Source organism: Peromyscus maniculatus, chromosome 4 (genome assembly GCF_049852395.1).
Source record: "Peromyscus maniculatus bairdii isolate BWxNUB_F1_BW_parent chromosome 4, HU_Pman_BW_mat_3.1, whole genome shotgun sequence".
In the NCBI taxonomy this organism is placed as follows: Eukaryota; Metazoa; Chordata; class Mammalia; order Rodentia; family Cricetidae; genus Peromyscus; species Peromyscus maniculatus.
In genome coordinates, this window is record NC_134855.1 from 86,200,333 (window position 1) to 86,214,879 (window position 14,547).

The 14,547-nt window shown below is 38.0% G+C and overlaps 1 protein-coding gene across 2 annotated transcripts in view; it reads left to right on the forward strand.

Annotated features, from left to right (window-relative positions):
- The window catches only part of Ccdc34 (coiled-coil domain containing 34), a 75,640-nt gene that overhangs the window by 27,902 nt on the left and 33,191 nt on the right, over window positions 1–14,547 (forward strand). Inside the window, exons 4-6 of one of the 2 annotated variants that reach the window (XM_006980816.4) lie at window positions 2,410–2,568; window positions 3,112–3,253; window positions 9,484–9,966. In XM_006980816.4, the coding sequence (XP_006980878.2) occupies window positions 2,410–2,568; window positions 3,112–3,253; window positions 9,484–9,698 (516 nt within the window). In that variant the 3' untranslated portion in view covers window positions 9,699–9,966. Of the gene's footprint in view, window positions 1–2,409; window positions 2,569–3,111; window positions 3,254–9,483; window positions 9,967–14,547 lie in introns of those variants that run through there. The other variant, XM_042275885.2, reaches the window with a different exon arrangement.

The window sequence follows — 14,547 nt, forward strand, 5'->3', positions numbered from 1 at the left end:
TGACTTTAATCTCCAGCCTCACTCTCTCTCTAAAGATATCAAAATAGGATTACATATCTGTTTGAGATGGGGTTACTATGTTCCCCAAGCAGTTCTCTCCCTCTTCTGAGCAGTTACTTCTATACACATTCAGCTACCATAGCTGTCCCTGAGTTAATTCACATGGATTTTGTTCTTCTAGTGCTGGTGACTTAGCACACATGCCAGGCAAGGGCTCTGAGAGAGATCTCTGGCCCTGAAACTCCTTATCCAGGCATAAGTACCCTGGCAGATATATGTGCTGCAAATATTTCTTACCATTTAATTTTTCTTTAAAAATTTACACACATACACACACACACACAATTTATGTATGTATATATACATATACATATATATATACATATATATATAGAAAAATGCTCACATATATATAGATATAGATATAGATCTGTACACCACATGCATACTCAGTTCTCAGAGACGCCAGCAGAGAATTGGATCTCCTGAGACTGGAGTTACAAACAGTTATGAGCTGGCATTGGAGTTCTGGGACTTGAACCTGAGTCTTTTGGAGGAACTGCTAGTGCTCTTGACCACTAAGCCATGTCTCTAGGTCCAAATTTTAATGGTTTATAGTTTTGTCTTGTTTTGTTTTTAAGATTTATTTATTTATTGTGTATACAGTGTTTTGCCTAAATGCCAGAAGAAGGCACCAGATCTCATTATAGGTGATGGTTGTGAGCCACCAAGTGGGTGCTGGGAATTGAACTCATGACCTCTGGAAGAGCAGCCAGTGATCTTAACCTCTGAGCCACCTCTCCAGTTTATGTTTTTGTTTTAATTTTTAAAGCTAGCATACAAAATAGTGGGTCTCATGACAGTATTTTCATATGTATGAGTCAAATGCATATTGTTCTAATTCATCCCCATGCCTAACTGTCCTCCCTCTGCTCCAAGTCTGTCCTCTGGCTGGTTTGCTTTCTTCATATTACCCACTTCTGTTTCAGGTCACATATATTCATTGTTCTCTCTTCTTCCTCCCATAAGATTATTTCTCCTGCCTCATGATCCTCTTTCTAGTTTCATCACACACACACACACACACACACACACACACACACACACACACCTACCTATATGATTTTACATCTAGGTTCCACTTATAAGAGTTGTCATGTGATAAATGCCTTTCTGAATCTAGCTTGTGATTTCTAATTCCATCTTCCTGAAAATGTTATATTTCATTTTTCTTTATGATGGAATAAAAATTTCACTGTGTGTATGAGCCACATTTTCTTTACCTATTCATCTTTTGATGGACATCTAAGCTAGTCCAATTTTCCAGCTATTGTGAATAGTGAAGCAGTGAACATGAATGTACAAGTACTCTAAGGCATTTTAACTTAGTCTTCTAGGTATATACCCACCAGTTAGAGATCTGGGTCATATTAGTTGTGTTTTTAGTTTTTTGAGAGGCCTCCAAGCTGATTTCCATAGTGGCTGTACTAATTTACATTACCACCATGGAGGGGGGGCTCCTCTTTCCCCACACCCTTGCCAGCATTTGTTTTCTTGTTGACAGCCATTTTGACTAGAATAAGATAATCTCAAGGCTTTGCCTCATGGCTAAGGATGCTTAAAACTGTTTTCAAGTATTCATTGGCCACTTTTATTTGTTCTGTTAAGAACTGTCTTCTGAGTTCATCATCCCACTTACTGATTGGATTTATTCTTGGAATGTTTCACTTTTGTACTTTTTTATAGATTCCATATTGTGAATCCCCTGTCTGGTGTGCAGTTGGCAAAGTTGGTTTTTCCTCATCTGCAAGCTGTCTCTTCACTCTGGTGTCTGTCTGTCTGTTTTTATTTGCCATGTCTAGCAGTGCTTTCAATAAAACAATTGTAGTAGGCTTGTAGACTAGATTTGACTTTATGCCTTCATTTGCCAACGTCTTCTCCCTTCCCCTCCCCTACTTTCTCTACTTCACTCTGTAGCCCAGGTTGGCCTAGAACTTACTATGTAGCCCAGACTCCATCAAATTCAAGTTAGTCCTACCCTTGCTTCCTAAACGTTGGGAACGTTCACAGGTGTGAACTGGCTATTGATTTTGAATCTATGTAGGAATTGTGTAGCCAAGCATTTATCTGTCTCTGCCCTAATAAGCAGTACAGTACTTTGTAACTCATTGATAGTGATGATTTGTCCAAGTATTTGCACTGCCCAACTATTGAGGAAATGTATGCATATGTCATTCATACTCAGAGTGCAAGGAATGCCCATGAAACCCTACTAAGATTCAGGACGATCATTAATGTAGCCAGTCTTTCTTGAGCACCTACGGTTCACTGTCTCAAGCTCTTAGTAGCCTTCCTTCTGTAAAGGTAATTACAGATACTTCAGTTAAAATCCCTTCATTTTTATTGAAGGAAAGGAAAGAAAGGGAACAAAAAATTAATAAAGAAATGGAAGAGAAAGCAGCAAAGAAACTGGAGAAACAACATTTGCAAGAAAAAGCGGAAGCAAAATATCAAGAATGGTTGAAGAAAAAAAATGCTGAAGAGTGTGAGAAAAAGAAGAAAGAGAAGGTATTGTTAATTGAAGTGACCAGTCAGAATACATACTTTAGTGTTTATATGTATATTTTAGAAACAAAAATATAATTAGTCAGTTAACACTGTTTTAGTATAAAATACACAAACTATCCTTACTTCTGTTATTTTATGTTTAAGCTTCAAAAATAAATATGTATTTGTGGTATTCCTTGAAAATTATTAATAATCCTGTGGATATTTATCAGTCAGGTTCAAAATCTTTATTACTGCTTTTAACCATTTTTGATAGTTTTTAGTAGACATTTTACTGTGTTTAAGTTGTTCTTCTAAGACAGACTTGCATTTTCTTGTTTTATGGATTTGATATCTTATTGTTGTTCATTGGTAGACACTTTAATGCCAAATCTTTGATCATGTTTACTTTTATTCTTTGATTATAGAAACATAGTTGAGTTTTATGGCCAGTGTGTCATTGGGGCAGAAGGTAACTGGGGGAAGACAAACAAGCAGGAAGACTTGGCTGGAGTATTTAGTTACAGAATACCTCAGGGAATTCTCTGGTCTTGTCATTTGAAGGAAAAAGAAAAGCAACGGCAAGCAGAATTACAAGAGAAAAAGGAAATAGCAGAAAAAAAATTTAAGGAATGGTTGGAAAATGCAAAAAATAAACCTCGTCCAGCTGCAAAGAGCTATGGTTATGCCAGTGGAAAGCTTACAGGTTAGTTTTTATGTCGTGTGGCTTACATAAGTATGGCTTGCAGAAGGAAATGCTATATAAATATTGTTTCTCTTTGATAGAAATAGAAATGTGTAAAAGTAATTTTTCTTTGAAATTGTTTTCTAGAATATTATAACTATGTTGCTAAAGAAGTGCTGTAAATTTTTGCATTTCATATATAAATATATCTCTTAAAGGCAACAGTTGCAAAACTGTACACTTACATTTTATTTTATTTGTTTGTTTGTTTATGTTTCTTTGAAACAGTCTTTGTTGCCCAGGCTGGCTTCAAACTCAGGACCTTCCTACCTTAACTTCCTGAGTCCTGGGCTCACAGTTATTAACACATAGGAGTCAACAATACCTTGTTCCCATGGGTCTTTCCGCCTTACTCCCATTTCCCTCTTTTGTCTTTTATGTTATAAGTGTTCCATTGTTTTATCTTTCTCCCACCCCTTTAGATCTAGTCCTTCCCTCTCATGATCACCTTGCAGGATATGTACACAGCATGCACATCTACTCAGTTTTAAGTCTAGGCTTCACATGTAAGTACACATGAAGCTTATGCCTTTCTAGTCTAGCTTGTTTCACTCAACATGATTTTCAGTTTTATCCATTTTCCTCAAAATGTCATGACTTTATTTTTCTTTCTGCTAGAATAAAATTCCCCTTGTGTATTTGAACCACATTTTCTTTATCCATTCATCTTTTGGTGGACATATAGGCTGATTCCATTTCCTAGCTATTGTGATTCTGATTCATGCAACAATAAACATGGATGTACAAGTATCTCTATGGTATGTTGACTTTAAATCCTTTGAGTGTATACTCCAGAGCTGAGTCATATGGCAGTTTTATTTATTTATTTATTTTTTGAGAAACCTCCAAACTGCTTTCTTAAGTGGCTGTATCACTTTACATTGCCACCATCAGAGGGCTCCTCTTTCCCCACTCCCTTGTCAGCATTTGTTTTCTTGATGACAACCATTCTGACTAGAGTAAGATAGATCTCAGAGTGATTTTAATTGCTTCAAAACTAAGGATGTTGAGAACGTAAAAAAAATATATTTTGAGACAAAGTCTCATTGTGAGCCTAGAACACACAAAGATGACCCACCTCTGCCTCCTAAGTGCAGTAATTAAGATGTACACCACCAAGCCTGGCAGCTTTGTCAAATCCCTATGACTATACTTATTTTGAGAATTCTCTATTCAGTTCATCAGCCCATTATTGACTGAATGTTTTGTTCTTTGAGTGTTTCATTTTGTAATTATTTTTAGATTAAGATTGTGAATCTTCCATGTAAAACTGTGTTATTGGCAAAGCCTTTCCTGTACCCAGAAGTTTTTCTGATCCTACCTGGTCCCACAGTCGGCAAAAATCTCTACCACCTCATCCCACAGCCACTTGGTCCCAAGTAAACACACAGAGGCTTATATTACTTACAAACTGTATGGCCTATGGGTCAGGCTTCTTGCTAGCTAGCTCTTATAACTTAACTCAACCCATTTCTATGAATCTATATGTTGCCATGTGGCCATGGCATTTTACCAATCTACTGGCATCTTGTTGCTCCTTAGGCAGTGGTTTGGCATCTCTCCACACTCTCCTTTCTCCTCTCTCTCTCTCTCTTGGATTTTCCTGTCTGGCTCCATCTTGCCCTGCCATCAGCCAATGCAGCTTCATTTATTAGCCAGTGGGAGCAGCACATATTCACAGCATACAGAAAGATATCCCACAGCACTTCCCCTTTTCTGTCTAACCAAAAAAGGAAGGTTTTAACTTTAACATAGTAAAATTACATATAATAGAACACTTGTCAAGCAAGAATTACAGTTACAATATCTATTCTTGTCAGGGACAAGGACAGAATCTCTAATTAGTGGAAAAATACAGACCCCCATAAGACAGGGAACTAGATCATCTTACAGTCAGGTTGCCTAGCAACAGGACATTGAGTCAGAGCCCTTGGCCTTTTCACCCTGTAAACATCCTACATAAACATCCTGTTAGCTTGCCCCACCTTACGCAGATAACAGCTTCTTGCTCCCCCCACCCTGCAGGAACTATATAAACCCACCTGGAGAAAAATAAAGTTACACCTTGATCAGAATCTTGACTTGGTGTATTTCCTTTGTATTTCCTGTCTCTATCATTCCATCCTTAGGGTGGTCAAGAACCCGTTGAAGCCCTGCTGGCCGGGGCATATTCTATTTGTATTTGGCAAATATAAAGGAAATATTCTACCATCTATCCTATGTTTGTGAGTCTAAAGTTTGATATCTAATTTATCTTTTATCATAACCAGTGAAAATTATAACTGTCTAGTCTTCAGCTACACCAAAGACCCCAGAAGGATATAGTATTACCTGAGTAAACAAGAAGTGCATTGCAAGCAACTTCCATAATTCTAGAAAGGACAGAGACAGCTGGCTGCCTGAACAGTCACCCAAAGTTCCTCTGCAACTTTGGGGCATCCATATTCCACCTATAGGCCTGTAGTCTCTCAGTCACTTTTCCCTGTGTCCTTAGAATGTCTGTCAGTCTGCTCTGCAAAGCAGAAACCTGAAGGACCATTTTGCCTTGTTTTGGCAAAATTCAGTGGTCATTTTCCTATGGGTCCTGTATACAATATACTATCAAGCAGTCCAAGCAAGAGCAGTTTCTTGCCCAAATGACTATTTTTGCCCTAGAGGAAACAAACTCCATATGGAGTTTCTTTGATGCCCATCATCCTCTTTGAAGCAATTGGTGCTGCCAGGAGCAGACGTGTCTCATTGTCCAGAAAAGTCTAAGTTTTTAAAACATTTTAAATGCCATATTCTGTAGGTCTTTGAAGTATTTGAAGATTATCCACCCTAATTGAAATATATCTAAGTATACCTAGAAAACTAACATGACTATAAGTTTGATTATCATAAATAACTAATTATTCTGTATTTCTAATTATATATTACAATTTTAAATGAGTTGCATACATGTAACACCTTAAACGAGAATAGAAATACATGTGTATAGTATAACAAAATTAAATTTGTATCAATAAACCAAAATTCATAGCATTGTAAAACATTTCAAATAAGTTTTTGCTCTTTAAAAGTAGATTCAACAATCTACTCTTTTGTCTTTCTATACTTTACATCTTTCTATATCCCCTTTTCTTCTTTAGAAACAGATTGCATTTATAATCAGCCATCTTTAAATAAAAATAAATATTTATAAACAATATTTTGGGAATTTGGGGTGTAGCTTCTCATACTACTTCCTGCTGGGTGGGAGTGCTAGCGATTTTATGGGGATCCTGAGAAAATTAAGAATTTATAGTTAAATCTTGGCTATAGTAGTCTGTGAGACTGTATTGACCTTTCAGGGGGACTTGGTTGATCAAACCATATTAGCCTAGAAGCAATCCACAGGTTTGCATCTTCTGTGGAAACAAAAGCAGAACCTTTTTTCCCAAAGCAACGTATCCTTAGACACAAATTTTGAAGTCAAGATACTTTTAAAATATACATATAAACATTGGTTTAACTGAGTAGCCTTTACAATTAATGTCTCTCTGTAGTTAAAAATCCCAAAGACAATATAATAATATGCAGTATCCAGATTCTTTGTGTAATTTTCATCTTTATATAGCTTAACTTTTTTATTACTTTTATTGTCTCTTTAAAGACTTTATTTTTTAAAAACTATTTCTTTATTTAACTGAATTACTTGTTTTCCTCTCTCTTCCAAGCCTATGTACTTTTTTACACACAGTTTTATTCCATCTGAATCTGTCTTATTGTAAATCTGTAATCATTTTTTGACCATTGATTTAAACTGCAGTGTGGCTAGGACCTAAGACGCAGCCCTGGCTGCTGGCTCCGCCCATCTCAGCTTCCCAATATGGCAAGGTACATTTACCTCCAGCTCTGGAGAAACCATGCTTACCACCTGACTCTGGGAAGCAGTGGGTCTATGCCTCCATCCAGCAGCATGTAGCCCAGAAACCCTCTTTTTTTTTTTCCTATACTAGCAAAAGCAAAATCTACCATGCAGTGCCCTGCATGACTTGGAGATACTTCTGTGTACTGCCGCAGGAATTCACCATGTTGTAGGTCAAGCCCACATGCCAGGAACCCGCCTTACTATAGCTCAAGCCCACACACTGCAGCGTCTCTTTTCACGGCTTGCCTGAGAGACCCAACTAGGAAGCTGTTTTTAGCTCCGTTTTAGAATCCCTTTTTAAAGCTTTCCCAGGTTTTGGGTGGAAATTCTTGCCCCACATTGAGTGCCACTCCCCCATTCTGCTTGCTTTCTTCACTCTGGTAATTGTTTCCTGTGCTGTACAGGAGCTTCTTAATTTTGGGTCATCCCATTTGTTAATTCTTGGGATTATTTTCTGTGCTGCTGCATCATTTTTGGACAGTTCTTGTCTGTGCCTATATCCTGAAGTGTTGTACCCATTTTCTTCTAGCAGTTTGGAAGTTTCAGGTTTCACATTAAAACCTCTTGTCCATTTTGGATTTATTTTTTGTTCAGGGTGAGAAAAGGGGCTCTGATTTCATTCTTTTGCTTGTATAAACCCAGTTTTCCTAGCACCCATTGTTAGAGTTTGCGTACTTAACTTTTTTTGGTTTTTTGAGACAGGGTTTCTCTGTGTAGTCCTGGATGTCCTGGAACTCACTCTGTAGACCAGGCTGGCCTCGAACTCACAGAAATCACCTGGCTCTGCCTACCAAGTGCTGAGATTAAAGGTGTGTGCTGCCACTGCCCACCCACAAACTTACATTTTTCAAGCAATGGTTTCTAATGATAGCAAACAAAAATTCTCATGGCTGGCAGTGTAGCTCAGTGGTAGAGAATAACTTTAGCATTTGCCTGACTCTGTGCTCAAGCTCCAGGACTCCAAAATAAAATATCTTATTTATTGGGCCATCGAACCTCAATTGAGGTATGTTTGCAAGGTCATTTTGCTTTTTCTCTTTCTACCAGTCTTGATGGTAGAGCTTCCAGGGTCCAGTGCATTCTTTTTGAAGAGTAGAATGCTAGACAGCACATGACCAAACGTACCCAGTTTGCCTTTAGGCTTGGTCTGAATGTAATGGCAATGCATGTTTTTCTTTGTGCTTCATGTTAGAAACTCATACCTTGCTGACAGCTGCCTTCACTTGTTTAAGTGATTTATTATTAAATACTCCCATTCTGTTTTGTTCACACACTAGAACATACTGCAGACTTTGTTTTGACTGTCTTGGTGAAGTGTGTGTTGACATATCTTTGCAGTCAGTGTGGACTGGGAGTGTCTGAAAGACACATTCCTGCTGTCAGGACTAGACCTCTCTTTATGTCACAGGCTCATCTATTATTACTGAGCACTGGCATGGCATACTCCTTTAAATTTTTTTTAAAAAATTTTTTGTTGAGAAAAGTGATGATAAACAATTATTTTAACCGAATGACAAGATAGTAAAGTTAGAATGGAGATGTTGACTAGAAGTTAATTACCAAAAGAATGGATTATTATCTCAATGCTTTTGGATTTGTGAAATTAATTCTCACACGCTGTGCTTCTCTTGTCTCCATCCTTTATGTCCATATCATTGTTACAAATTGCATAGTACAGGGATTTCTGTCTCCACGGTGAGTGGAGGACTAAGCCAATTCATGGCATGTTCTTCCTGCACCCCATTATGGGTTGTCAGATGTCACCATTCTGTAAACACTTCGTGTGCATTAGCAGAATGAATGCCAATTAGTGGTCAAAATCCTGAGTTGACAGTAATGCAGAAGCTGAGTGGTTCTAAATTTGGAATCTTAAGTTATTGTGGGCACTTATATATAATAAAGTCTTTATTTTTTTTTATAAACTTTAGTATCTGATAAGGGACACTATCACATGATTAGCCATTTCCAAGACTGATTTAAGAGCATAAAGTTGTTTTGTTTTTTGCATAAGGGTTTTAAGAATTATAAAAGAAATTGCATAGTAAAACTTATATAAACATTTTTATTTAGATAGGTTTTCAGAGTATTATTCAAATTCTCTGAATTTTTAATGTTTGCTACAGTGATTACTATATTGGAACAGTGGTTTTTTTTAGGCTTCAAGTTTTTAAGTTAGTGTATTGACTTACCAATGATACTTTGTCCTGTTGCCATTTGAATATTTTTCTAGCAATTAAAAAAATTGATTTCTTTGATCTAAGAATTTTTCTTGTTCATTCTGATTTTTTAATGATTATAGGTTTTTATAGTGGAAATTCCTACCCAGAACCAACTTTTTATAATCCAATTCCATGGAAGCCAATTCATATGCCCCCTCCAAAAGAAGCTAAGAGTGAACCAGGAAAGAAGACTAAACGACCTGTGAGGAGCCAGCCACTCACATCATCATCTCTGGCAGTTCATAAAGCCAAGAGTGACCTTTGCCTTGGCACTCTGTGCCGCATACAGAGATAGAGCATGTGGACATTTCATAGCTTTCTACCTGGAGCTTCTTAAGCTTACTCAGAATAGTTTTTCTTAACACTTCTCAATCAGTAAGTCAACATTTGATGTGATAACTGACAGGTACCAAATTTTTAATTTGTATATGGAATCCTTAGAGCTAAAGATAGCTTTTACATTTTTGTTTTTATAAACGTACAGTTGATCTAATGATTGTATTTTAGTTTTTATTAAAACTAATTATTATATCAATAAACAGTTTTTCTTGTGTTCTTTTGCACTCTTATTATTTGCTTGTGATTTGTACCTATGAACCTAAGATTTGTTCAAACAAGTACTTCTAAAGCTTACTTACTTAAATGGGTTAGAAACCCAGAGTAATAAGCTTCAGTGTCTGCAATATTTGTTAATGGTTTTTATACAGTTTTCCATGAAGGTATTTTTTAATTTTACTTCTCTTTCTTACATTTATTTCTTTTTTGTGAGCATGTGCATACCTGTGGCCATGCATGTGCCATAACGTGTGTGGAGATCAGAGGATGACTTGGAGCAAGTCAGATCTCTACTTCTACTGTTTGGGTCCCAGGGGTTGAACTCAGGTCATCAGACTTGCACAGCAAGCACTTTTACCAGCCAAGTCATCTCATTGGTCCCCTGTGGAGATATTTTTTTTTAAGAAATATCTGGCCGGGCAGTGGTGGCGCACGCCTTTAATCCCAGCACTCGGGAGGCAGAGCCAGGCGGATCTCTGTGAGTTCGAGGCCAGCCTGGGCTACCAAGTGAGTTCCAGGAAAGGCGCAAAGCTACACAGAGAAACACTGTCTCGAAAAACCAAAAAAAAAAAAAAAAAAAAAAAAAGAAATATCTGAAAGACTGAAAGACTGATCTACAACCCAGAAATAAGGGTTGGAGTTTTTAGGAGAAAATTTAAAACACTGTTTTGTGCTGCAGCTGTGAGACTGATGCTTTCCTAATGTCAAGACCCTAATAATATTTTGTCACACTATATAAAATCCTTTTTATCTACTAAGTATAATTGGATTGCTAGCTTTGAAATTAGGATCATCATTATATTATTTGTAATACTGGCCACCTTAAATGTTAAATAAAACTCAGAACTTTTTGATAAGTTTTAAAAAATCTCCATTTTTTTTTAGAAGTCTATTTTTTTTAGGAGATGATCAAGAAATGAAAATTTATTTAAATATAATTTCTTTTTGGAATATATTCTGTTTTTGCTAGATTAGTAGTGTCAAGTTTATGGTGGTTGATAGTAGTAGTTGGTAAGGAAATATTGGTAACATCTTTGAAGGGTATTCATGTCATCAAGAATCTAGGGACAGATAGTTATGAATCAATTTTATTGGGTCAGAAGTTTTAGAGGCCTGATCATTCTATTTGAAAAAACTTACTTTTATAGAGAAGATAGAAGATGAATAATTTTCCAGGGTGGCAATATTCTTGAGAGCTTGTTTGGAGGTTCTTGCAGGGGAGCGCAGCTACTCGTATACCCTTGACCGAAGACCGGTCCTCCTCTATTCGGGGAAGGTCGTCCTCTTCGACCGAGCGCGCAGCTTCGGGAGGGACACACATGGAGCGGTGAGGGAGGAAGGGGACACCCGCCTAGCCAGCCAGATCAGCCGAATCAACCCTGGCGATCAATGGGGTGACAGATGTCGCAGCCAGATCGCCCTCACATCCAGGGTGGCAATATTCTTATAGTTATACATATGCACCTGATTTCCTAGACGTTTTTAGATACATTTATAAACCTATTTCACAGGCTAGATTAGCACTTAGCTCTAATGCTTTAGTATAAATCATAATACTTTTCAAGATGTTATTTAGCTATTAGTCACTGAACCAGAATCTAAATTATATTCTAATTGTAATGGGAAAAGTCTCTGGAAGACTTTATGCAGGATGTTGGCAAGATCTTGTCTATACTTTGTGATTATTGTGGCTGCTGTGAGGACGTTGGCCTGTAGTGGGACAAAGCAGAGGCGCAGGAAAACTCCTTTGAGAGATTTGGGCTCTATCTACCAGATGTGTCCTGCCGGGGGGATTAAGGCAGCAGCGGCTGCATGGTAAGAAGTGGGAATGGATTCGGGAGTTAGGGAGGTCTTTAAGCATTCTGTCGCAAACATTGCTAAATTCGCAATACCAACGTCAACAAGAAACTTGACCAGGTTACCCAGGAAGAATTTAGACAGTAAAAAGATCTGATAAAGTAGCCAGCAAAGATCCTAAAAAGGAGCATCTAATAAAGTAGAAGAAAACCCAGGCCTTCACTGCCCTATCCTCTACCCTGGTGTGTTTAGGGAGACATCTTTCTGTGAGACTTTTTTGTCGTCCTTCTTGAGTAATTTTGATGGATCCTTAGTAATTCTGATGGTTCCTTATTTTAAATTCCAGGCACTCATCTGTTTGTCTTTTATGTTATAACTTCTTCTTACTTTGTGGACATATCTTCTCTAAGGGCATTAGCTAAAATTACTTTTTCATTTTTCTGATTATCTCTGTTTCCTCTGGAACCCCCTTTTTTCTTTAATCACTCTTATTTTTGTTTCTGGAGATTTTCCTCAAATGTTTGTCAGTCCCTGCTCACTTGGCACACCCAGTGTAAATCTCTACCCATGTGTAATAAATAATGAAAGAGCTGGCTAGAAGGGTCTAAGCATGGCAAGGGTTGGTTGGTGCTGGATTTCAGGTTATGCTGGAGACCTGCAAACACCTGAAAGCCTTTCCTCCTAAGGGTGTTCATTTGCTGGTAGAGAAGTCTGGCTGGCCTAGGAAGCTTCTGTGTATTATAGCTAATTACACAAACTCACTTTACCTAGTTTTCTTTCTAGCTAGTGTATAAGCTATGTTCTCCCCAGTGCCTGGGATGGGAGTAGGGATTTCTGTTTTCTGAGCTATTTGAGGTTTCTTTAGGCTTAATTAATTTTTTTAATTGTGTGTGTGTGTGTGTGTGTGTGTGTGTGTGTGTGTGTGTGTGTGTATGTGTGCACCCATGCCCACGCATGCTCACACACGCATGCACTCAACAGTGTAAGGGTAGAGGTCAGAGGACAACCTGTGGAGGTGCTTGTAGAATCACAAGTTGGTTGTCCAGGTAAGAAATCGAGTTTAATGGTAGATTCTTTTTCATGGCTCAGGTGCAGTAAGTGCTAGGAAGCCCGACATTCCTAGCGCCTTGCTAGATTCTAGGTTACAAATTCTGACCTGAGACCTGCTGGAGCCTGCACACTGGCTGGGGTGAGATTTCAAGTGCTATTTACCTGAATCTCAAGTTATGAGGACATATGTGGAGGTGGCTAGCCTTCTTGGGGAGTCAAGCAGTCAGGAAGAAGTGATTAAGCTGAAATGCAGGTCGAAAGGCCCCCAAATAAACAAAACTTAGAATGTGATTATCTGGAAGGCAGGGGGAGGGGGTAAAGGAGTGGCTTTAGAATATTGGTGGGTCCACATACAGTCTTTCAAAGACCGGTGGTATGTGACAGGTCAGCATTTGAACACCAGAGTGTCTTTCAGGCAACTTGAATCAAATGACACATTACTCCAAAATTACAGACGTTTCCAAATTCTTAGTGATTTGCGAAGAACACTTAGAATCCCAAGGGAAAATGCTCTGTGAATTTCGATGGCAAAAACACACCATCATGGCTCCAAAAGTCTGAAGTGATATAGATGGAGCTATGTATTTAAAAAAAATGAATTTGCTAGTTCTATAATTGGCCGTTCAAAACTTGCACTTTTCATGGACTTGCTTATTATACACACAGCCCAGGTAAATAATAGTACAGAGTAGGTATGCCAATAAATCACACTTTGTGGCCAAAAACTATTTTTTTTTTGTAATTCAAAAAGAAGATACACCTAATATTGTGTGCTTACTGTACTATTAATATTCTAAATTAAGTTCATATGTTAGTTTAAGAAAAGAAAACCATGAAGTTACTTTACAGAAAATATTTACTTACGGCTATTGACAGTGGCAATCTGCCTGAGAAAAGCTTTCAGAACAGGCAGTGGATTTCCTCTTAAAAATCAAGAAGAAATAACACACCAGGAGAAAGTGCTGCCTTAAGTTCAGAAGTCATCAAAGAACATCCCATCTTCTTCCCTACGAATATCCATGCTCCGTGCCCACTCCAGCTCTCTTTCTCATACTCAGGGAACTGCATTTTTCCTCATCATGTAGGAACCACCTGCAGACTAGAGAGAAGGGGAAGCTAACACTATTGCCTGTTGGTGGCAGTGCAGGGTGTTTGTGGATGTGGGATGTTTTGTTCGTTTTAATAGGTTTACACAAATGATCACCTAGTGCCCACCTCTCTACAACTCATAAACTCTCAGCCAAGGTTTTCCTTCCAGAGTGTAGTATAGGGTTTTTTGTTTGTTTGTTTGTTTGTTTGTTTGTTTTGCTCTTTGGGGGCCCACACCCAGTTCCTTATCTCCTTATTCTTACTTAGGAATGACCAGCCTTAACTTGGCTTGTTTCTAGCTAGCTTTTCAAACTAAATTATCCTGTTTCTCTTTAACTATGTTTTGCCTCTGGGCTTTTTACCTTTCTTTATTCTATATATCTTTCTTTCCTTCTCACTCCATCCATGGCTGGCTGTGTAGCTGGGTGACTGGCCCCTGGTGTTCTCCTCCTTTTCTCGCCCCCTCCCTCTTCCTAGGTTTCTCATACTGTTTATTCTGTCAGCCTGCCAGCCTTGCCTATTTTTCCTACCTAGTTACTGGCCATTCAGGTCTTTATTAGTCCAATCAGGTGTTTTAGACAGGCAAAGTAACACAGCTTTACAGAGTTAAACAAATGCAACATAAAAGTATGCAACACATCTTTGCATTTTTA